This window comes from Pleurodeles waltl, chromosome 1_1 (assembly GCF_031143425.1).
Source record: "Pleurodeles waltl isolate 20211129_DDA chromosome 1_1, aPleWal1.hap1.20221129, whole genome shotgun sequence".
Classification (NCBI taxonomy): domain Eukaryota; kingdom Metazoa; phylum Chordata; class Amphibia; order Caudata; family Salamandridae; genus Pleurodeles; species Pleurodeles waltl.
This window is the reverse complement of record NC_090436.1, coordinates 979,083,580-979,109,129: the sequence shown is the minus strand read 5'-3', so window position 1 is coordinate 979,109,129 and position 25,550 is coordinate 979,083,580. Positions and strand designations below refer to the sequence as shown.

The 25,550-nt window shown below is 41.5% G+C and overlaps 1 protein-coding gene across 1 annotated transcript in view; it reads right to left on the bottom strand.

Annotated features, from left to right (window-relative positions):
- The window catches only part of ELOVL6 (ELOVL fatty acid elongase 6), a 192,702-nt gene that overhangs the window by 61,091 nt on the left and 106,061 nt on the right, over positions 1 to 25,550 (bottom strand). Inside the window, exon 2 of the mRNA XM_069230244.1 lies at positions 11,466 to 11,597. Coding sequence (XP_069086345.1) covers positions 11,466 to 11,597 — 132 coding nt within the window. The remainder of the gene's footprint in view (positions 1 to 11,465; positions 11,598 to 25,550) is intronic.

The following is a 25,550-nucleotide window of genomic DNA, read 5'->3' as shown; positions in this document are numbered from 1 at the left end:
GGCTGTAATGTCCTCTCTCACTCTGAAGGAATGTACTCTGTAGGCAAAACTCTAGATCAGGCTCTTATTTTCTTAGTTGCTAGGTATATATTTCTACAGTGCTTCAGAATAATTTTGTCCATACTGCTTGTCTACGTTTCTTATAATAGACTGGTGGTGAAAAACGGGAACACACATTAGGACAATGTCCACATACCAGAATCAATACCAACACCGCACACTGTAATGCCAACTCTGTAACAAGAGTTAGTGGGCATGCCCACTATCACTTATAAGACATTGCTTTTCTTTTGAAGTTTGCATAGTGAAGTAACGTTATTACAAAAATGTTGCTTGAAAAAGCTCTAGGGGGTATTTGTCTGAGCAAAATGCATCATCTGGCTGGCCTCGCTTGTTCCATAAAAACTTATTAATGAAGAGCCTGTCATGAATACCATTACGTGATTTGGAATTCATCCTTTAAAAAAAAAAGAAAATACACACACACACACCACCAGACCATTGTCCGCTTTAGGCCCTTAAAATGTATGCATTCAAAATGTTGAGAATACTCTGTATTAAAAGATAGTAGGCCTAATTTTGAGAATACTCTGTATTAAAAGGTAGTAGGCCTAATTGTGAGAATACTCTGTATTAAAAGAAGGTAGTAGGCCTAAGTAATACTACAGGGGTATCAGGGCTCCATTCTGAAAATGAGTAGTGGTAAATTATTAGTTCCAATAAGACTAACTAGGATTGCTTAGCAATGAGCCAAATGTGCAAATCCTGTTAATCAAAATATCTACTATGAAACTGGGTGATGTCAAAATGTTTTAGCCCACAAACATGGCCACTATGTTACAGAACATTTTTGCCAGTGTACTGCAATTTAAAAAAATACTCTTTATTGTACCAATATGAGCAGAACGCTGAATAAACTATCTGACACTTTAGAAGGCTTCTTGAGGCTCTGGGTTAAACCACGCTCCTTAATTCCACACTCAGTCCCAAAAAGGGCTGTATTTTTATTACTTGCAAAACAAATCCAGTTAACCTATGTAGATCTCTTGGTGTAAGCACAATCTATGTTATTTATCCTAAAATATTCTTCAGAACTACATATTTCTTTTTACAACAACTGGTGTAAGATCTATTGGTTATTTATTAACTGTTATAATGTTAGAGCCAAATAGCAAATGTGCTCCCTTTTGAGCCAGGAACTCCTGGTCCCCAAAACTGCACATGGACATCTAAGATCATCACACATGTATATGTGTGCCTAAGCTAAACCCATGCTTAAGTTTCACATCCAGTTTGCAGCTCTTCATCTGCTTTTTAGTACTAGTTGTATGTGAAAAAGATTTGGAAAGAATGCGAATATCCACAATAGCCTGACTTTCAGTTGATCTTCTTGTAGACCAACCTTTTGCCGTCTCATGAGAAGTCCTACGTTTCCATCACTAAACTGGGCAGAAGATCCAGCCGCATGATTCTCCACTACTGCAATTCCAATTTACACTTGTAACATTAATCCCAGTTCTGTGATTAAGATGTGGAATTCACAGCTCCAGTTGTATGTTTCTAAATGTAATTTAGGTGCACTAAAGTTTTTGAGGTCTTTTGATGCTTTTATATCAATAGAGCTTCAAATGAACAACAAATGCTACAAGTCCTTAAAGGATATAAAGCCACAGAAGTTTCTGTTTGTAACACTTGGGCGAAGTAATTTTAAAGAGCTCGTCTTACACTCTGCACACCACTCTGCTGAATATGCAGTGGAAGAACAGCAAGGTTTCAAACAGTATTGTGAGCCTCTATAGCTCTGCAGCTGCGCTTTATAAACACTATATTCAATGGTCTCTACACTAAGGTGGACCCATTTCTCGATGTGGAGAAATGTCAGATGGTTTTGTAATGGGAACAAATTAAAGCCAAAATAGCCAATAATATACTTCGGTAGCCAGGCTAAGAGCTTCACACTAATTTTGTCTGTTTTTATGGAGCAGTCGCTCGCTTATCTCGGTGAAACCTGTGTAGCCGCTTGGGAAGGGCTTGTAATAATTTGCAATTTGTGTTGAGCTAATATAGTCCCAGTCATTACCTGCTTAACATACTTCTCCAAATACTGCTGGGACCACGAGGGCGCTCCAATGCTGCAAGCAAAAGGTTTATTTCAGAAGCATTACATTTTTGACTTTTTCGAGGGTTGCATCACAAACTCATATGAACACCATGCTTAAAGTGATAACTTCTTGTAGATTAGGGGCCACGGTTTTGTTTTTCTTTGTGGTTTTACTTATAGAAAACAAAAACAAAAATTGCGGAGAAGGCTTACCAAACATGGTGCCAGCTTAACAACTCTCCATTCCTACAGTAGGCACAGAGACCCGATGGCATGGCTGGGATCTCGCAGTAGGGCAAATCGTCTGGTCTGCCATCAGGGGAGCGGAGGCCATGACCTCCGCTGAACTAGTGTGCTGATGGTGCACCAGCCAGTGTCTAAATGATCCGGTTACTGGATATTCAGTAAACAGATCTACAATTATGAAGTGAATGCAATAATGCTAAGATGTAGCTGTGCGAGATAGTCGCTTCTTTGATAGCACTGGACTTATTGGAGTACATAAAAAACTGAGACCCTAATTTACAGGATGGAAATGGAGAACTAACCTGCTAAATGTGTGGTAAGTGAGCTTTAAGTCTCTAGCAAAGTGGTATAATCAAATCATAACAATGCAAACGTACAAAATGGGAGTGGTTACTGTCTTTGGTGCTGGTGTTTTTTCCTAGCTATTTTTTTTGTAGAAGTGCATCGTTTCATCCGAAAAGCAGGCAGGGATGCATTTTTTGCATTTTGTGTAATTACACATAATTTATCATACTTTTCCCCAAATTTTCATAATTACACAAATTTACATTACGTGAATTTGCACGCCCCTACTACTACTAGCTACAAGAAAGACCTTACACGCTGAACGTGATGCTCTCCAAATATGAGAAAAAAAACGTTTATTGGAGTGCTGTCCGACCTGTCCTACAGAAATCCCATACAACCTGTCCTTTCTAAACAGGGAATATACAATGGAATAATTGTCACAATCCAATCAGAATACCTGCAGATTTTCCCAACTTGAGCACTTCTCCCTTTAACATCTTCCTATGCGTCCAATCCTCCACCTACAATTCCTCACACTACACCCTCTCTGCACCAATTCCAAGCCACCCTACCCCTCCCGTCCTCTTTATGAGGAAGAGCAACACAGAGTGCAGTGAGGCGGGGGCTTGCTGCAGTCTGTGTTGCCCTCCCTCATCCTCCTACACTCCCTCCCTCCTTACACCACTCTAGCTAACATTCTTTTCCTTACCCCACACAGCATCTCTCACCTCAGGTACTCCCATATGTACTTCCAAATTCTTTAATGCTTGACCAATACCTCTTACATCCAATGTAATCCATTCATACTCTCAAAGAAAATTACCCACACCCTCTAATCTCCAAACCAAATAACTTTTCTACCATACACCCTCACCCCACACACTTTCGTTCTAATATAGCCCCTCACTCGGCACTGCTCACATCTGCCCCTATACTTACAATTCCTTTCTTTCAACACTCATCTTCCTCAGTCATTTATTTCCCCTTACAAATCTCAAAAACATCTCTCCGACTTCTAACTTCCCTGACTCATGCGGCTGGCCACAATGTCAGTCATACGAGGCAGACCAGGCTCACTTACATATTCACTCACTTCCCAGCCCCCATCTCTTACTGTACCCGTATCCTTTCCTTCACCTTCTTCCTTCCTCAACCTTCCAGATAACTATCCATAATGATGAATTCCGCCTGCAGACCCCAACCTTACCTCCTAATCAACCTCCTACCTTCCCATCTACGCTTGCTCCTTGAACACCTGCCTCCCCATCCAGCCTAACCCAGTTAAATTATACACTGCTTTTAGGAGCCTGCAACCCTCCGCGGCCACACTGGACACAGAAATGAGCAGACCAGTCACTAAAGCAAACTACTAAATTTTGATCATATATCCTCAGCTCGCACCTCACAAGAGGAGTTCTGAATCTCCTCCCCAGAGCATATCATCCAGAACAATCACCAGAAAAAAACAGTACGATATTCAGCAGACTTCTAGTCATGTAAGGCACTGGATTTTGTGCCATTGTGTCATATTTTTATGTCTGGCTGCTAATTAGACAAATGGAAGCCACAATGCTACCGTGGTTGCCATACTGACAAAATGAATTTAAAGACATCTCAGAATACAGATTTGCTGGCTTCTGTCCACTTAAGGCATTAGATCTCAGAAAATAACCACCACAATTCGGTAAAAAGAGCCAAAAATCCCATCTCTGCTGCTATGTGGGTTGGAAGAATCACTAGAATCCCCATTAATGACCTTAGATGCAAAGCTAATCTCAGCACCATCCCACCCACTCAGCAAGAGTAAGCATCAGCATTATTTAACCAACTATGGAACACCACCAGCCAACTTTCTCAACATGTACCTGTTGTGCATGCTAGTAAACCCCTGATATCTAACCAAAAACTGGATAGACATTTACAATCATTTAACTGATCTCAAGAAAGACTTCTTAAACTCTGAAATCTGGCTAGGGGATTATGTTGGACAGGGCAATGCATGACGTGCACTTAACCCGGCTCAGAAACAGCCCAAGTCAGAAGATCGGTGGAGAGCTGGTGGTGGCATACAAAACACTTTACAGACTTTCATGTTTGGAGAATCCTCAGTTTTGGGATGTGAGTTGTTACATATTTACTGATCACACTCCAACTTTCTCAGCATCCTTCCTGCTCTTCCATTGAGCACCCCCAAACAACAAATCTTTAACTAATGCTCTTCTGGACACAATTGACATTGCAATTAACTACCCAAATTCTGTTTCCGACGAAATCTCAACACCTGGCTTGACAAACAGAAACTAGGTTAGACTTTAAATTTATCAACAAGTCACTGGGACTACCAGCAGGCACTCTCAATACTACCTACACCTGTAAATAGAAGAGCACACAAGTGTGCCACAAAATCCCGCCTAAAAAGTGAATCTGCTTCTTGGGGAAATTGTTTATGAATAATCATAAATAGCCATGTGTGCCATGCTAAGCCAGTGGCCCGTTGGCAGGTCAATGGTGGGCTGCAAATAGGCTACAGTCATTTGCTTCCCACATTCAGTGCATGTCGATGTAACATTGTGGTTGATGCAAAATAGAGCTCAAAACAAGATTAAACAAACACCATAAGGTTTAGGAGGTAAAAAATACAAAAGGGAGGGATATTTTGTGTAATCAATATTCAAGAACAAATGCACAATAGAAGACTTTAAGAAAATGATACAGGATGAATTAAGAAACATTAATGCACGTAAAGATTACACAGCTACAATTATTTCAGATAGTTTGCAGTCATTTAAATATCAGCAGAGTTTTATAAATAGCAGAATGAAACCAGGATCAGTATAAAAAAACACAAAAATAAATATCACGTTCAAGTATGAGAAAAGTGATCTCACATTCTTCTCTGGTTGTGCAAGATTTGAATTGGTAAAACGTCAAGCCATAGGTCAGCCCTACTTGAAAAATGTTTTCTGTTGGCACTCAGTATGGCTCTGCTGTTCATCGACACAAAGCCGTTCCCAGAAAAACAAGCATTTGCAATGCAATGGGTCTCGCGTTTGCTCGAGTTAAAGCTCATAGCATTGTACACTCCTAACCGGACTTTTCTTGCCACATTAATTGAAAATGAAAAGTAAAACAGTTTGACATAACTAACCGCACTTTTCTTGCCAAATAAACTAGAAAGTAAAAGTTTCACTTAAGCGAACGGACGGCCGCCATCAGCGCAATGCAGACACACAAAGGGAAATAAAAGTTCACTTGCAGTGAAACATATCAGCAAAAGTGCATGTAAAAGGCAAAAGTGCAATTATCTATGTAACCGCAAAAGTTCAATTACCTATGTAACAGGATCGATGTTATGCAAAGCGCTCGACTAAAGCTCAGCGAGATCGTGCTGCTAAATAAAGAGAAAAGGTAGCCCAGAAACCGGACGGAAAATATAGAGCCTCGTTTATTTTCAGTAGTTGGTGGGTGCGCTCGAGGAGGGCTAAACACCAGAAAAGGCATGATGTATGCATGCATTTAACTAATGAAAGCAAGCAGATTTTAATCGGAAAGCCCACGAACCAAAGAAAGTGACTGACGTGACATGGGCGTGGTTAGAAGCCCAAAGAGAGATTACAACATGGGACGGAGTGCTTTGCACTCGTACCTAAAAATGGTTAGCTGAGATGAAGTTCTTATATTGTCTCCTTGTGAGCATAGGGTCTTGCCCCATCACTGAATAGGGATAAGGGGCAGGTTGGTGTCAGGAACAATCATACCTTGAGATTTTGTGCTTGAGCTTATAACAGTTGTGACCAAAGGGAATGTGTGTATATGTTCTGTTCTTTGAAAGGACTATGGACCTTTGCCATTGGTAGTTTATATGTAGTGGGTAAACTATTTTAGTGCAGCAAGGGTGTCCAACCCAAAGGTAGGTCATACCTGGGTCTAGACTTTGAGATTTCGATTTTAAGAATAAAGTGCCTTCCTATAGACAATTAATGGATGCTGCATCTATCTGGCCATCACTGACAACCAGCAACTGAGCATGCCTGACATTGCTATCTGTCACACTGCTGCAGTTTCTGTGTTTCTTCAGTAGTTCTATGTCTCAGGTTGATGTGTTTGCTTCAAACCAGGGTATCAATTGTTTGTACTTTATGTAGTAAGACCCACAAACTAAATCACAGGTCAAAAAATAAACATATGTGCAGGACTTTGACACACAAACACAAATTCTGAATCTCTCCATGGCTTTAGCTGTTCTCCGCTCTGTGGACTACTGCCACTGCGCACATGCACACACGTACACAGACACACACAAACACCTACTAACCCACCAAAACAGCAAAATACTTCCACAGTTATCCCACCTACCCCAACAAACATGCTCGGCGGAGTTCCTCTCACCACTTATGGTGCCACATGACAACTGTCAGTTCGGCCCCATAGGAACATTGTAAGTCCCAGAAATGATGTGGGTATTCAACTGGCCAGACGTGCAGCACTGACAAGCTAGGGTGCATGGCACACAGTGTAAAATGGAAGTACATCTTACATCACTGTGAGAGGTGAGTGAACACAATGTGACAGAGCAATCCAATGCACTTTGTTTTCAACCTCTTTGTGAAAAATTCTGAAGTGGTCACCATATTTGATATCATGGGGAGACACGTGCTTCATCTTACACTTCTCTTTGTTTGAAACATTTTGAGCTATGGCTCATGAATAATGCAGCTAAAAAATGGGTTTTCAATGAAATATTTTAAAATTCACACACTGTTTATAAAAGTTTTGTGATACAATAGATAAGAATGGTAAAGAGTGATTTTCGTGACCTACTCTACTAGCATGAAAAAGTGTAAAGAATTGAATAACCGTAAACATATTCATGCTGTTAGAAACAATAGAACCACTCCACAGTATAGAGCTACTTGGGCCTGCACTGAGACATATGGATCCTCTACCCTACAAAAATGTAAATACTCCACAAACCAAACAAAAAACACAAGATGTTGTTGCGTGACTTGCACAGCATGTGAACGTTTTACTAAGCATATTGGCGGGTCAAGCAAATAGAGGGAAACCCCTAATTAGCACACGCAATAAGGGACAGTGTGTGTGTCTGTGTGTGTGTGGCGGTGGGGAGGGGTCCAAGGATTTACTGTGGACAGTCTATGCACATAAGGGAAACACCCACGTGGGCTTGGCTTCCACCAAGCCCATGCGAATTCAAGTATAAATATTGTACATATGTGGGTAATATTGCAAGCTAATATCACATTTCGGAAGCAACTTACAAATTAAGGAATGTGTGTAGACTTTCCTCTCCGCTCTAATTATCCCTCTGAAACAACTAGCTGCATCTGTTACTGTCACTCTGCTGCGCCAAAATGCAGTGGGTGACCACGCACTTAAGACGCATTTTTAGCATAATACACTAATTACTTGTTTATGTAACACTTAATACCACAGTTCTGCTGTTTCTTGGCACTGTAAGTGACAGTTGTTACTACTGCTATATTTAATGGGCAACACGTCTGTGAATCATAGAAGGATGCAGGGTGGAGTTTGTCTTGCCAGGATTCGAACTCATGATTGGCACACTACATCAGATGTCAACAGCAAAACCTTCAGTCCCACACATTCCCTTATACATAACAGCTATACGCCAACATCTGGGTGAAATCACCCATCTCTTGTTTAACTACTTATGAGAATATTTGTGTCAAACATCTTACTCCAGAGTGAACTTCCCAAGGTTCCTGGGCCTCAGACCACCAGGGTTAGACTGGCACAGAAAATAGGCCCGGCACCAAAGTGAAAATGGGTCCAATTTGCGGATCCAATAACTAAAAAAAACGGACCCACATTCTGGGCTACGCTGTATAAGTGTTTTGCAAGGTATGAAAGACCATGCAACTGTACTTGCTGCAGGCAATGTTAGTTGGACTATTAGTGAAAGCAACTGTAAAAATAAGCCAAAAGGTCTCATCTATGAGAGCTATTTAGTTTGGCAACATTTTGTAGCTGTGCTGTACACCAGCGCAGATGCTTTGCAGTGTGGCTTAAATTAATTTACAAAACGTGCAATGACACAACCAGGGCTAATGTTTTTTTTTTTATTTTTACTTTAAAAGTTCATTACCGTTGGATGCATCATAGTTCTTTTTATTTTATTATGAATTTTACCCAGGCTGCACAGCAGCAACGCCGCTAAGCAGCAAAGCTGCAAATCACTGCCAAAGACAGCAATACCAATGGTGTACCACACTAACAAAGGGCAATGGCAAAGCCAAGTCAAAGGTGTGACCTGATGGCTTCAAAAACGCTTGTTATGTTTTGGCACAACTCCTCTGTGATTCTAAACTAATCAGTTAATCTCCCTATGTGTGAAAAAGAAAAAAAAATGACATTTAGCAAAACTCCTAGCACAAAGAATACAATTGCGCCCATGTTTTACTGAAAATACATTTGGAAGCAGATAAGATCTGTCCTAAAAATAAAAGCAGATAACATCTGTTGTCACAAACATCAATTTCAAGGAGAAAAGAGCTTATTTGAAGTATGTGTGGCATATTAAAACACAGTTACAAATGGCAAGAGGTTCAACAAGGATGACCGGGAAGAAGAAAAAATAAAAGAAGCTCCTCAATCACAGCACAATCAGTGGAAGGACAACAATCAATCTGAAGCAATCAGTACTTAGTCCATGCTCCAGCCGAACATAGAGGATGTGAAGCCAGCACACACATGTCAATTAGAAGGTAGCAAATAAGAGTGATAATAAAGCCAATGAATTTTAAGCAATGGGTGGGTTACAATGTATATAGTATAGTATAGTATACAATAAGTCTTTCAAGCGAGAGCCCATGCAGCGCTATAAAATAGCCCACCAGACAGTAAAACAGGCCCACAAATAGCCAAAAATCTAGACCTCACACTGTCCTTTCAGGTCATTCCCTGAATTGCCACAATTCCATACAGTCCAGTCTACCCTGCAAATCAGTAGTTCCTTCAGAACCCAACGATTCGGGGTAAAACTAGAAAAAGACAGCTAAAAATCTGTCATCCATTAAATAAGAGGTTTTCTACAATTTCCAACAACCAGAATTCAACAGTGTATTTTTAAGGTCTTACAGAGTAGCTAGACTAATGTTGTAGCTTGAGAAACTGTAACACTAATTAAAACATGTTCCCATCTAATGACAGACCACATAAGACCATAAAGTGCCCTGTTGGACCTCAGAAATAAGACATGGCGACTAGGGAATATGGCTAAGGATGGGGACAGCAGAGACCCTGAAAATAAGTCGCACCCTTTTAGGGCAATGGACGTTGCAGTCACGTGCTGAGGAACGGAATTCTCTAACCTCTGCCACATATTTGGCACTACTTTTGCCTACTGCCCGTAGATGGACCTCTCCTGACGAAGGGCATGATTTCAAAGGGGTTGTGCAAAGTTCTTGGTAAGCAGTAAACACAGCACTCCTTCAATTTTTCCATCTAAATTTAAGCAGGTGAAACCTGATGAAGTTTATGAAGTGAAAAACAGGTAGTATATTCGGATTCACGGGGGATGCTGTGAAAAACATACCACTTCTGCAAGTAATTCCTCATTTTCCAAAGGAAGACTCCAAATAGGAAGCATTTGCTACATCTGGTCAATATTTTATCAGTTGTGTTCCTTCCACACTCGTAACCAGGACCTAGAAGTGCTTGTTCCCTTGCTAGTCAAGGAGAAAACAGTCTTCCATCTATCTAGAGGGGAAGAGTAAGGAAAGAAGAAGGGCAACCGAGGCACTACAGTGCCCACTTCTTAGAGAACTTTAAACTAGAATGGTTGATACATGGTTGACCACATTCATAAACAAGCTTTTTTTAAATTTTGGTTACTTCCTTTCCATGAGATATTTCAGGGACAACATAAATGTATTATAAAACTACAGCTATGCTTCAGACCCATGTAAATAAACACTTAAAATTCTATTCACATTTTTAAAATGCTAACATATAGAAACATGCATTGCATAAAGCCAAAGGTAAAGGTGATGTACAGAGTGCCAATCAACTATTGTTTTTTCCAACCAGTTCTCACTTTACATTACACTGCTTTAAATAAGACTTGCTGGGATCAACATAATAACAAACCGCGTGGTACAACATGTTGTTGTAATGGTTAGTAGGTGCAACTGTAATGTTTTGGTCAGGCTTTAGCCAGGACAGTTTGATTGTACACAATTATATAAACAATCTACTTACAGGGGATTGCAGCCAGCCCTCTGCATCCATTGGACTGTTAGGTCATTCATGTTTGCCTCTGTCCACTAACTCATACAGCATGGGACACTGAGTCAGCCCACTTCAGCCCTGGGCTAGCCACTCTGAGTGCCAGAGTTGTACTCTTACACAAGGAGCACATACACACAGAAAGTAGGTCTCTTTGGTGCCAGCGGCTATTATGGGTGTGTCTGCTGTTGAGACATTTCTGTTATGGTGGTGAGGGCCTGTTGGCTGCCCCAAAAGTAGATTTTCCCAAATTTTATCTCAAAACAAGTAATGACAATGCAAAAGGCTGGCAGTGAATGCAGACCCATTGGGTTTGTCAGTTCTTGTTGCATCACAACATTTCCCAGAACAAGTGGACTGATCTAGTCCCAAACAATGTTTGGGACTGATTATGTGATCTGGTCCCCAGTATTTAGTTAACAAAGCCTTTTGAACAAAAAGATACAAGGAACTAGGGAGTATGCTATATGTAAAGTTATAGAAGAGGACTCCAAATGTGCCCATGACATGGAATGCTCAGCAGTATGAAAGGTAGAGATATAGCATGAAATTTAACACTTACCTAAAGACAGCAAGGCTTAAGGACCAGAGCACAAGCGGTCTCCTGAGCTCAAACTTCGCTCGTTGTTTCATGAGGTGCCGACCACCAAATATAAAGGCAGCATATAGAGCTGAGAAGAGGAACGACTTCTTCCTGGGAAAATAGCCAAGTAATAACCCAAAATTAATTTCTTTACCTGCATAGCCTGAAGAATAGTCAACATAATTGTATATCAGGTTAGGCAACAGGAACACAGCCACAAACATGTAAACATTTCCACCGCCACAAGGCTCCCACGCCCTTTCATGGAACACTCCATTGGGGCCACTTTAATGAACAGGTCCACCTAGTAGCCAGAAGATTATAGGATGAACAACGTCTATGCAGCATGCTCAAATAGTTAAACCCACAGCCGTCTCAAGACAGCAAATAACTGCGAATGCGGTCATCTTAAAAAAACTTGTAATTATATATCCTAACATCTAGCTTATCAACATAATAAAAGCATAACAACACGGCTTGACGCGTTTGTGGCACAGGCCATTTGTGGTGTTGGAGGAGGCCGCAGGCACTTATCCTGCCTGTTCTGTAATACATTTTGCACCCACACAAGTAGTGGATTTTCCCTCTTTAACATGAGTGTATGTAATAAGAAAAAGAGGAAAATAAACAGCAGGTGCATCATATTACTGGTGCAGGTGCTTTAGCAAAAAAACGCTGAAGAAATGCAATAACTTTGTGATGCATAGTTATTGCATTTCTTCAGCGTTTTGGAGCTGACCCTGGAGATGACAGCAAGTTAATGCCCTTTGTCAAGGGGTACACAGAATGACAGGGAGGCCCTATACCAGCCAGCCATAGATGCTTGCAGTTAGAATGAAGGCCCGCCTGCATCAATGCCAACAGTAGTACATGCGCATTTCACAAACCGGGGTACTGTAACTGCACTTGCAGGGACCCTCAGGGCCCATCCTAGGGTTGGGGATCCTCCTGCAGAGAAACGCGCAGGCTAATTTGTATTGCTGTTGTTTTTCCATGCTGGGCGGCCTCCAGCACACAGATTTACAACATGAGTTAGCACTGTTATATTTTTGGCTGATTGGGCTCACAGACCTCATTTCTGCGTAGCAAAACCAATGAGGGTTCATAACAGTGCAAAACTGGGAGCACCATATGTATAGTTTGGCATGTCTCTTCAACACTGACCCAACTCCACCCACTGTTGCTAAGAGCCCAATCACATTTAAAGTCATACACCTGATGCACATATCAGTCATTCCCTATGGCTGCTTACGAAGTGTCAAGCACTCTTCATTTGTTATGGGTGGCAGAAAATTACCTCAAACTTCAAAGTCTACCGACATTCCCCGGTCCTTGCTGTGACTCTGCGCACATGCACCGCATCTAACTCCCGCAGAGTGCTATGAAGCTAAGTGGTCAGATACAGAAAATATTACACTGGAACATTTAAGTCACTAGAGTGCACACGTAGTAGAGCATCACATTTCATGAACTGGTGTAGCAGATGCAGTGGCACCAGGGCCCAGGTGGTGCACAGAGAGGTCCACGGAACGCCAATCATTTTGTTAATTTACTGTTCTACCTGCGGTGAGGGTGACTGTTTCCTTGCTTGCATTACGCAGCAGCGGCCCCTCCATTAGGGCAGAGGAGCATTGCCCCCCTGCTGCCAGCGCGGCTGCAAAGATGAAAAATAAAATGGTAATAAAGTAAATTTCTTACCATTTTATTTTTTCCCTTTCCCCAGCCGAGCTGTGTTTGGGGGAGCAGCCACTGCTGCCGACTGGCATGAGGGGAGTGGTGCTCACTGCACCAGTTTACACGGCTCATGTAATTTTGGCTGTCTATCTTGCGACAGTCAGCCTGACATGCGCAGTGTTAACCTCTCCACCCAGCTGTCTAAGACAGGTAGGTGGAGAGCAGGCACAGGCCCCCAATGCCTCCAGGAGCATCGAGGCAGCCTGCTTCAGCCAATCCTGTCACTGCTCTCATGCTGCTGAACATTATCAGCAGCATGAGAACAGTGCCAGGATTGGTGTGAAGAATTCCATTGCTGCACTCAGAGTGCCAAGGGACTCGCAAGGACCTAAGGAGTCGAGCCAGCAGAGTTGAGTGCATTTTTATTATTCATTTTTATTCAGTCAGTTGTGGTTCCACATGCGGCTGGTACCCTAAATATTTGGTTGGTTGTCCCACAAAATGTTTAGGGTACCAGCTGCCATTGCCCGCGATGGCCCCTTCATTGGGGTAGAGGCGCGTCACCCCCCTGTTGCGAGCACGAAGCAAAGGTGAAAAATAAAATGGTAATAAAATACTTTTATTACCATTTTATTTTTCCCCTTCCCCAGCTGAGCTGTGTTTGGGGGTGGGGCCACTGCTGTTGACTGGTAGCCAGGAAGTGGTGCTCACTGAGCCAATTTACACTTTGCATGTCACTTTAGCCGGCTGTCTCGCGATGGCCAGCCTGACCTGTGCAGTGTAAACAACCATGGCAATGTAGAAGCTGCAGAGGGAATACATGAGTTAGCAGAGCCTGTGACGGAGAGATATGTCGTCTAAAGGGCACAGCTGGGCTGGCCGTAGTGGGAATTGGGTGCATTCCCGGAGGGCTGGAAGGTTGGGAGCCGGTTTTGCAGCAGTGGGAGCAGGTTTTGTTACTGGGGCCGGTTTTGCAACAGTGCTGCAAACTCAGTCCCCAGTAACAAAAGGAGCAGTGCTTCACACTAAACTCCCCACCTCACGCGGAGGCTGGTCTGACAAAATTGCCAGGGCTGCTTTGGGTTTCCAGTCCTGACCCATAAAAGGGGGCTTTTAGAGAGAACTAGCACAAGGAGAAACTGTGCAGTGCTACAAAGAAAGAACGAGCTACAGTGCAAGGAAAACAAGGGGTTGTGAAGGCAGAGAGCAAAAGCAAAACAAGATTTCACCGAAGGGAAAAATGAACTATCACTAAAAGTTCTCACAACTACAAAACGTCCTACATAGCGTCATGCTGAAGAACAGTAAGTACAGTAAAAACAAATAACAGACCATGTGTAATAGGACACAGGTCGCAAATACTGAATGCGACTTAACTCCAACTTTTTTTTAGCTTGCTTGTAATTTTGTGGTGCTGTCTCAGTCACATAGCAAAATTCCCATTTGCAGGAGGTCGCAGACCAACCTGCCTAATGAATATTAACCAAGCAGGTCCCTGTTTGCACCCCCTGTGAATAACTACGAACACTGGGAGGTATACTGCACGGAATAGCAGAATACCCGCTTTGGATCTGAGTTACCAAACAGGAAATATATTTAAAGCAAACTGTGTTATTTAAAGTAACTAGGCTACTTTAATAATAATAATAATAATAAAAATAAAAAAAGTCCAGTTTAGTAAAACATCAGCGGAGGCAGGCAGTGTTCCCCGTACCTACTCCTTTTGAGATTGCTCAACACAGTTCGCACAAGGGAAGCTGTCCAACACGACAGATAGCACTTTGTGAACCAGTTACCCACCTATTGGTAAGTTTTCAGTGGTTTGCAGCTGCACTTGCCATCACATACCATTGAATCATTTCAATGTGAATGGAAAATGGAAGGGGACACCACTTTTCTCAACCCCTCCTAATATTGTTTTTTCAGCTCATTCTTAACTGCAAAATCGAACTTGCGATTTGAAAATCCTCTTTAAAGTCGCAAGAAGTTCAACAAATACTAAAAAACATTTTGCGGTCACAAACCATGTTGTTTTGCAAATCATCAATTATTTAATACAGCTGTCCTCTTGTACTGGGCTCTTAAGCTTTTTAGCTTCAATTTGGCATCAGATGTAAGATAGGATATTCTTTCAATTGCATTTTAGGCCCTGAGTACATGCCCTCTAGATATAATATATACTGCACCTATGAAATACCATTACTCCTGGATGACATAATTATTGGATGACGCAAATACCTCTGAAATACCTTCAATATCTTCAAGTGGATCCCTACCGAATCCAGAAAGTCAGTCACTAATGCTCTGGTCACCAGCAGATTTGACTACGGCAATGCACTCTATGCCGGCACCACACAAAAAAAAAATCCAAAAGAAACTGCAGAACATCCAGAACCCCTCTGCCAGACTCATTCTGAATATCTCCCGACACAACCACATCACCGGACACCTGAAAGACCCCGACTGGTTCCCATTTGACAAGAGAATCGCTTTCAGACTCCTCACACATGCCTAAAAATCTCCCCACAACGCAGGACCAGCATACCTAAACCACCGCCTCTCCTCCGCCCAATTGGCCCTGGCCACCATCCCACAGATCCGCAAGAAGTTGGCTGGAGGAAGATCCTTCCCTTACCTTGCTGCAAAGACCTGGAGCTCCCTGCCCCTGCATCTCAGGTAATCACCATCTTTGCCTCAATTCAGGAAGGTCTTCAAGACCTGGCTCTTCTTCTGAACTACAGATGCTCCCGCCCCACAGCGCCTTGAGTCCCTTACGTGCGAGTAGTCGCACTATATAAGAAATCTGATTGATTGATTTATGGAAAATATTCCCTAAAAAAATAGAATCATATGTATCCGAATTTACCACACATTTTTTCTTTATTTTGGCAGACTTCAGATGCTTAAAATTACCTGGGGAAAATTACAGGAGGGGCGTGGTTTGCTATGAAACTCAGAATTCTAATGTGTAGCAACATCAGTTACCACGCCTAAAAAGTTAGCCCTATTCCTGTGAAGTAGCTTGTTCCCAATCTAGGCCCTGATTATGGTGACGGTGTATCCATTGGATAGTGCTGGAGATTAGACACCTTTGGTGGCAGGAGTGCAGTATACACTTTAATTCTGAGGTGACATGTAACCCAGGGTTTCTTCCAAGTGGAGGTTTTATGGAGAAGTTCATACCTGATGGTTTTCTCAAAGTGATTGCTTCTCAAACTTCACAGGCACAATTGCATCTGCAGATATACAGCTCTTGAAATATTCAATAAATCAATGCAAACTAGATCTGTATATATTGTTGACGGCATTTCAATCTTTATCCAAATAGTAGGATCATACTCAGGACAGATGCAATGTGGTTTAAATAATTGCATCACTAAGTGGGTTCACAGGAGGCAAGATATCATTAAAATTTCAATGAAGAGCTAAAGGTACTGAGAAACTGTCACTCCAGACCGGGAAATCTCTGACCCATGTCAGGCATTAAAGTAAGGGGGGAGGCGGATTGGGGGCAACACCGCTATCCTTGGAAGCATGTACTGCCTTTTGCAAGAGATGGAGCACTAACGGAATTATTGTATTCCTCATCAGTTCCACTGCACAGCAGGAGCCCTCGCTCATCTCCCAAATGGCAACCTTACTTTTAACAACGGACATGGAACGAGTGTAATGGATGAAGGTGCAGCTTGGCTAACTTGGATAAGAATGAGCAGATTTTCAGTTTGGCCTACTGGGACAGGAATAAATGTAGATGCAGATGCAGTGTCCTGGTGGGGTTAGAACAAGCAGAGATGCAGTTTGGCTTACTGGAATAGGAGATTTTATTTGTCTGGACTCCTACTCGCTGAATGCCATTCAGGTATGTACACGGAATTGACTGAAAGCCATGTCTCAATGCATTTCAACAGGTAATGTGAACCTCCAACGAGAAGCTTGAAACATTTTCTTATGAGAGGAGTATTTGAAAAGGCACATCCGTCAGGCCTTGGAGCATAAAGCACAGAGAATTTTTCTATTTTTACAAAAAAAAGAGTCTGATTTGTCAGTTCTGTTGATGTGCGTTCGTCTTGTATCATTTTGTTGCCCTATCTAAAAGTATCCAGAGTAGAACAAGTGTCCTTGTTTAGGGAGTTGGGTCCTACCTGTTTCTACCAAAAGGAACACAGTTACCACCTCTAGAAACAAGATTCATTTCCTGAAGGTCAGTGAGTGGGAGCAAGGCTTCAATTTTAGTTCCCACAGGATGCATTGAACTAACCCTGATGTAGCTTCAGAGGATAAAGGCACTAGATTAACAATTTGAAAATACTTACCAGGATTTATCATAAAGAACCTCTGAGTGAGATGTGAAGCCCCTTAGCATCAAGAAAGACCATGAATGCTACAAGGAAAATGGCCTATTAAACAAGAATATTACAAAGAAATTAGGAGTTCAACATCCCCTTTAGCTGGATGGAAAGATTGTGGGTTTTGAATGTTTATAATTTTCAACATTTTGTATGAATATAGGATAAGACATTTACATATCTATTGGTATTTGCGAACAGAGGACTTTACATCAATTAAGACCTTAGACATTTGCATTTCAAAGATTTATAATTACACTAATTATCATTTCACTCTATTGCACAGTGAAATACTTTGAAAGTTAAAAATTACATTTACAACTTTTAGGCACAGGGGGATTAAGGATCTGGTTTAGAGTTTGGCAGACAGGGTACTCCATCAAAAACACGACTGATAGATCGTCCACTTATTTATAAGTTCATTATATCCTCTGGCACTTGTAATAAGGCAGGTGCAGTGCTTCATTTGTAAAAGAATGTTTGTTGTTGCCCAAAGCTCTACTCAGAAACCTGCAGTCGGTGCAATTACATGTTTGCATAGTCTGTAATCCTCCTCATGCATCTTTAATGCATTGCCAGACGCTCACTGTTCCTGTATCTCACTCATGCAGGCTCCTTTCCTCTTTGTGTGTTTTTCACTCTCTAGCACTAGGTACATGCCCAAGGAGAAACAATAACTGCAGGTCCCATGAGCTTAGTGCTGGTGGGTGCCACCAGCAAATACCAGCTAAAATTATGCCCTGGGCTATCCATCACATTTATTGCATAGTAATGCATCCTTCAAACTGTAAATCAGGGTATAAGTGACTTGGCCAGAATTACAAGATGTGCTCTGTTGAGATCAGAAAGCAGGTTTTCAGGATCATTGAGGGCATCTTGGCCACCAGACCTCAGCTCCTTGTAAAGAATTCCAAATTAGTTTTTGTCTTCCTCTCATACAGAACCTCAACGCTACTGTCATTAAATCATTATAAAATAACTACAAAGATTGAATGGGAAATTATCTTTCAAGGCCACACAGATCCCTGGTACAGGTGTAATATCTGTTTCACAAGGAGGCATCAACGATACGTTATGTGATCGAAAATTTGCTTTACAGTCTTTCAGCCTTGAAGTCCCAAAGGCCACACTCCAACTCCGAATCATAGCACACAGACCTGTGGATTAAGGTTTCTGCATTGTCTGAGTGTAGAGGCGTCAGCAAAACTTAAGGAAGCATTGTGATCGATGTTTATCTTGGGAGCAGAGCCCCAACTGTTCTTAGTACTATATTTGCGATGCAAATCATAGCCCCAGCATTCCTGTTTCACCCATTGTTGTAAAGAATCTTCAAGTATGCAGATATTTGCAGACGGCTGTATGTCACTATATTATGGTCGAAATATCAACCTACAAAAATATTGCAACCGCTGTGTCACCTACTAAGACGTCATCCACATACGTATATATTTGTCATAATATTTTACCTAGACCTACATAGTAATAAAGTGCTAAGGCTGAAATGCTGGATGCAATATTTTGGTATGTCGATATTTAGACCTCATATAGCTTATAACACCATTACAGAATCACAATTTAAAGCGTTGTAATACCGATTTCACACTACAACCTAGATAACCATATTCTGGTGTCACAATAGGCTTAATATTTTAAATCCGTTCACTCCAAAAATTGTAGTCTCATTAGAATGGACAAGTTTGCAAAAAAAGTCCTCTAAGTGAGAAGCGCTGTGCTTCTGGTATACATACATTACGTTCCCATGTAGTGAATACTTAAATGTGGGCGAAATGAACGTGACAAGTCTAGGTGTATTACTTTTAGATAGTTTAGTATAATGTAGGCAGCCCTCAGTAATTTCAGTTTTAGACTCTCTTTACATTGGGACAACCCTTTTTTGCCTTTGTTAACAATGTCAATCAAAACCACACTGAGCTTGGTCGTTCTGTAACTTGGCATGAATGATTAAACTCACAGAAGATGGAAGATCATAGCTTAGCCAATAATCAAAAGACCACAAACAAAACCAATAGACCTGGCTTTTATATAAAAAGTGTGCACTCGTGCACACACACACACACGCATACAATGAACAACACCAGAGCAGATAAAGACAATGCATATTTGGATCAAAATGAAAATGTGTATATTCTCAACTTGTAGTGTAATGTAGTATAAATATTTCCCCGTGAACCTCATGCCTCAAAGTTCTTAATATTAGACAGTTGAACAAAGTCTAGAACAGAACACATGACCAGCCTATTCCAGAACTACCAGAGGTCTTCTTTTGGCCTCGAGTGTCCTCCATTCTCACTTGAGACCTTTGACATCCTGTCTTTTTAGCTCAGCTGCTTTAGCAAGCACCCACGGCGGTCTTTTCTGCACGAATGTGCCAGCAAGTGCCCAAAGTTTTGGATACATCCTTAGAATTCATCATAAAGTTCTTAATACATTTAGGAAACAAGCTTCCTTCACTGGAAACATGTCACTTTCAATTGGGAACACCACACACAAATAGGCCAATGTGTCTTACAACATTCATCTCAAGCTTGTTGGTGCGTAACTCATGCGACCTCATTAACAAACCCCCTGATCCCGTCCACTGCATTCTCACTTGACTGAGGAATTCAGTGCTCCACTGCAAACTATGTTATTTCATAGAATTATAGCATTGAATGTAGCCTTGCCTCCCCTCCTAACCTCATAACATAATTGCAACTCGTCAGTGCTTGCAATAAAACTCAAAGGCTTACAAAAGGGGTTAGATATGTTTAAAATCCTATAAACAACGAAACCTGAATTTTGTGGAGAGTTTACAAGGTCTGAGAAGACATTGCAAGTGGGCCTCCAGTAAAACCAACAAAAAATATTTTATAAGAGGAATCACGACACGACAGATGCAAATACCTGCAAGCAGCAGAACTTCTAGCTTTCAAAATGTAAAAAAACGGGAGAAAAAATTAAATTCAGTGTTCTTTTTTTGTTTTATTTAATCCTTTCAAAATAGCTGCACATTTTAAATACACAATGGAATATACGCGGGGTCTCTTAATTCGAGTGGGACTAGTAACATTCATTTCGCTACATCTACAGATTTGTTCATACTCACCATCTAGTCACTCGAAGAGCAGTAGTATTGGAAGTATAAAGAGTAATGTCATCCCTGGTCACGAAATGCAATGCAAATGAGGCAAAACGCAGGAAGCCACAACCTATCGGGAATTCTCACACGGTTTCTGTCTCTTACTGCATTTCTAAACTTATGAATTACCCAGGTGGAAGCTGATTAGTACGAGTGGAAATTTTTTGTCCAACTTCACCATTTTAACAAGAGTACTGCGAGGCAGGTAAGGACAATTGATGAAATATTATTTGTAAAAAGATGGTAAACGACCCCAAAATATATATATTTTTAAATAAACCCAATTTCCTTATCATATACAAAATGATTTCTCTCGAAACCCATACTCTGCGAGTGTGAGTTTAAGAAAAACAGCTGCATGCAACAAAGCATGTGCGTACATTCTGACACGGTTAAGGAGCTTGCACACATGCCTGTGAGTTTTTGAATATGCCAAATTTGCACAATTTATATAAGTCCTTTTTTCTATAGCGCTGCTGTACCAAAATATTAGAAACACGCTTTACAAAGAAGATTCTGGCACAATCGAAAGCAACAAAGTAACAAGCTGAGGGTATCGGTGATCAGGAGTTGCTTTAGTGGTTATAGAGTTCTGTGGGAAGAAGGAAAGTTAGAATGTAGGTCAAAGAAAGATAATAAACTGTAGAGGAAATTAGATTAGATGGAATTTACTTCATATGTTCAGTTTATTTCTTTAATTGCGTGTAACTGTAATCCCAAGTATAACTTGAAGAGCGAGGTCTTGCTTCCTTTTGTGAAAGTTAAGATGGCGGGGAATAATCTTTGGAGGGTTGAGGGGGGACTAGTAAATGATTATGTCAACAACCATTGATTATTCATACCAACTGCATTTACCAATCACCTGAAATCCTGAAGCACGCTGAAGTTCCCCCCGTTGCCCATTTGCTTATTTTTTTAAGTGGATTATTTTACTTTAGGGATGTTCTTATCAAGTAATCAGACATCTTCTTTCAAAGCTATCTTCTTGCAATGCCTTGCAATAGTGCAAGGTCCACTCTGACTCACAGTCAGAGAGAAACAGTTTAGCTCGTCCAGGCATCCAGTGACCAGTACTTGAAGTTCATCTCGGTCAATGCATTATGAGGTCAAATGGGTATGTTTTATGTATGGAGCAGCCAGAGATACGCAAATGTCATACATGGACTGCAGATTGTGGTCTGCAGCTTTCACTGGTGGTGCTGTTAAAACAAGTTGTGCATTCAGCTACCCATTTTGTGCCTAATCATTTAAGGTAACAGTCTGTGTATATAATTTCATTTAAATAAGTGCTCACGTTCATGGCGATTATATTTCTTAAGACTCTTTACAACAATACATCAAATGGAACCTTCTTGCCCGTAAAGAAAGGCCCATCTAAGCTAATGTGAATGTTTGAGTACCCTAAAGAGCAAAGTACAGTGTTTATTTTAGAAGCCGGAATTAAAATATGAGTGACTATGGCAACATGAAACACAAGACCAGCTGCATCAATTATCTGTTTAGTAGGGGCATAACAGAGCTGAGCACTTCTTTTTTTCAGTAAGTGAGACCATTAGCTGCAGATAGCTGAGCTTATGAACAAGGTGGGGGAGATTAATGCTCCAGTTTTTATGGGCTTAGCTTTCCTGGTAAAACTTCCAAACATTTGGAATTCTGTAGCAGGACACCTAAGAAATTTACCCACTATCTTCACTTTAACATCCTCCTATGCTGCATATGAAACTAATGTCTCCCAAAGCACAGTATCACGTTTCTCTTTTGTACTGGCACAGGTCTGTGTGCATGAACGCCAGCAGGCCGGTGTGTAGAGGTTCCTTTATATCTGTTGCAACATCTGTCTGCCTGGGTATTTGGGTAATGCCGGTCTATGAGCAGGAAGGACGACTGAAGGATGTACCCCGCCCCCCCCAGGTAAATGGGTCATAAGAGATGGAGGAGGACCTCATCTTCCTCCTCGATCTCTGTGCCCCTCAGTTCTCTCGAGTGGTAACTCCAGCCATGTATTAGTAGCTCCCTTACTCACCGCCATACATATTCGTTGAAAGAGAAAACACGCCGTTTTATGACGGAAGAGTGTTTGAGTGCAGGGCTGGTTTTCAAAGTAGAAAATATCCCTTCATAAAAAAGCTGTTATTTTTTTAAGATGGGGAAAAAGATCAACTAAATGTTTTTGATAATTTCTAAGGGCATGCCAGAAGAAATTACTAAACCTCATCCCCTCTCTGACTTGCACACATTTTCAAACTGTTAGTTGCACATCTAGGGCAGCTGAAACTCAAAGACCTCAGCTACCAGTCAGTGAGCCCAGTGTGTAAGCCTCTCAGTGGTGAAACACAGGCATGTCCTGCTCAACATCCAGAGACGTCAAATGCAAAAACAACACACTTGAATTAGTCTCAGCCATCGGCAGTAGCTCAGACTGCACCCCAAACCATCGTGTTTTGCCCACCATGCCACTTCAGTTTGGACCCAGCCTCTAGTGATGGCAAATAGAGGGTCTGCCTCGATACTAAGCGGATATTATTCAGACTTCACTTCCCGACCAGGTCGACAGTCAGGACATTAACAAAAGAAGGTGGAAGATGTTTATTGAACACATTGTTGTCTCTGTCAGGGGATGGGGGTCTTATGTCTGAGTGGATTACATTTTTGAAGACTCCACTTCAGAACAGGAGGTTTATATCCCAGAAGCTCCTCCACTGGAGATTTCTACCAGTGGTTACTTTTTGTGAAGATCAGAGGACACAACATGTGTGTGTTCAGTAAAATGTTGCCTCGCATTAGTTTTCATGACCTAGTTGTGCATGGAGAGGCGGCACGAAGGTCGGGAGGGGGGGGGTGCTCCTTTCATTTTTCCTCGTATGGTGTCTCCACTGACTCTTGGGTTCTTAATATACCAGACTTTCCCCACAGGTCAATGGCTTAGCGCACACTTTGGCCAGAAACAATAACTTGCATCTGTGAAAGTATTTGCGAAATCTAAACAGATTCCTGGTTTACATTCACTTCAAGATGGAGTGATCCCCTTCAATAATATCTTACTCATGAACAATTGTTTAGGAAAGGTATCCCTAAATGATGCTACTCTTTTCCAGCCTACTGAATATGCCTACACTCATTTCACTTGGGAGGAGACTGCTGGAGGTCCCTGTAGCTTCTATTTTGATTTCCCTCTGCCAATCGACCTCAGGATGAGAAGAGTGCTATTGGTTGTTTAACAAGACAATATACTCGTGATGTTGCAGGGATAGGACATACCCGCTACATGATGTTATCTGACAGCAGAGCTGGTGGAGGCCCAAGAGCTTGTGACCAATTCCCTCAGTCGATTCTAGTGCAATATCAGTCATTAGTGATGCTGTGGTTCATAATGGTAGTGTTACTGAAGCTTTTTCGATAAAGGTGAAGAAGACAAATTAAAGGCTTTGCTCTCCTGTGTAAGTGTGCCCTTAACCACCTTGGTCAGGGAGGGATCAGCTGTAGACATCTTTCCACGTGCTTTCCACTTTGTGCGTCAGCATGATTTCCTAAGGAGAGTATTAATACACAGCATCACAGAGAATGGTTCGATCAATCTGAATTCAAAAACGGGGCAGAGAGAGTGTGCTATGCCAGGCAGATTTAAGACTTTGCTTACCAGGGTTCACCAAGATCAGATACTATTTCTATCCAAAATGGTTTCAATACAATAAAGACAAGAGAGGGACTCAATTGGTGACCCGCTTGCCATAGAATCACAATAATGACATGGCTCTGGAGAGCTCCCATGCAATCCTGTTTACTAGCAGCAAATTATGTTGCAAACGTCTACTTATAAAACAGATCTTTTACCAGTTTCAATGCAGAGAGGGCTGGGTAAAGCTTTTACATGTTTAATGGCAGGGCTGGGCAAGTGTGTATTGTTCCATGACCTTCTGCAATGGATTAATAATTCAGTAAGCCTCAGAGGTTTGATTGATCCACTGGATTGATGGATCGATGGCATAGAGACTTCATAACAAATTTAATAGAAACTCTGCATCTCCCGTTAATAGACTTACCATGATGCTAGCCCAGGAAGCTTATCATTTTCATTTTACATCAGAATCATGAGGGTGTGCTTGAGGACGAGCAGCTGGGGTTGTGGCCACCGAAAACACTTACGTAGTGATGCCAAACAGTGCTTTTTTGGACATCACATTTCACATTATTTTGATAAAAAGCAATAGGCTCTGAAAGAGCCCTCATATAATTATCCTATACTTGCATGATAAGCCAAGCAAGCATGACCCTCCCTGCCAGCGTTGCAGGTTCTCTAGCCCCGAAATAACTGAGAAGATAGTGGTACATTTTTCACCACAATTTACCTAAAACAATCTAAAACGCCATAGCTGACGCAGTCATTTTAGAAATGCAATTCCACATGGCCCATCATTTTTCACAGCATCTTTCTTCACGTGCTTCTATTTCCTCATCCATCTAGACTCTCAGTCGTTTACTGAAAGGAACATTGTAGAAAAATATACATGTAAGCAAATCTCACATTATCGGGCAATAATGCAGAACTAAACAGATGTTAGGGGCTCACACAGCAGCAAGGTCGCTCAGGTTACAGAGACCTACAGGTTGTGACAGAAGGCTGAAACTTTAGAAATTGTGTCGCCCAAACATCAGCATGTCATTTTCCTGAAAGTACAATCCCCCTGTCAAATACAAGTCTGTCTTTTTGAAAAGTAATTTCAATTCCCACAAACAAAGTCTTGTAATTGTATTTTAGAAGAAAAAAAAGTTATTTCATGACAAACTATTCATTTTTAGTAGACACATGTACGGTGCCCAAACATCATCTTGGCATATTGTTCACATACTCACATGTGCTGCTGCACATGTACATAGATTTTGCCTTGCATGACTATGTATAATCAC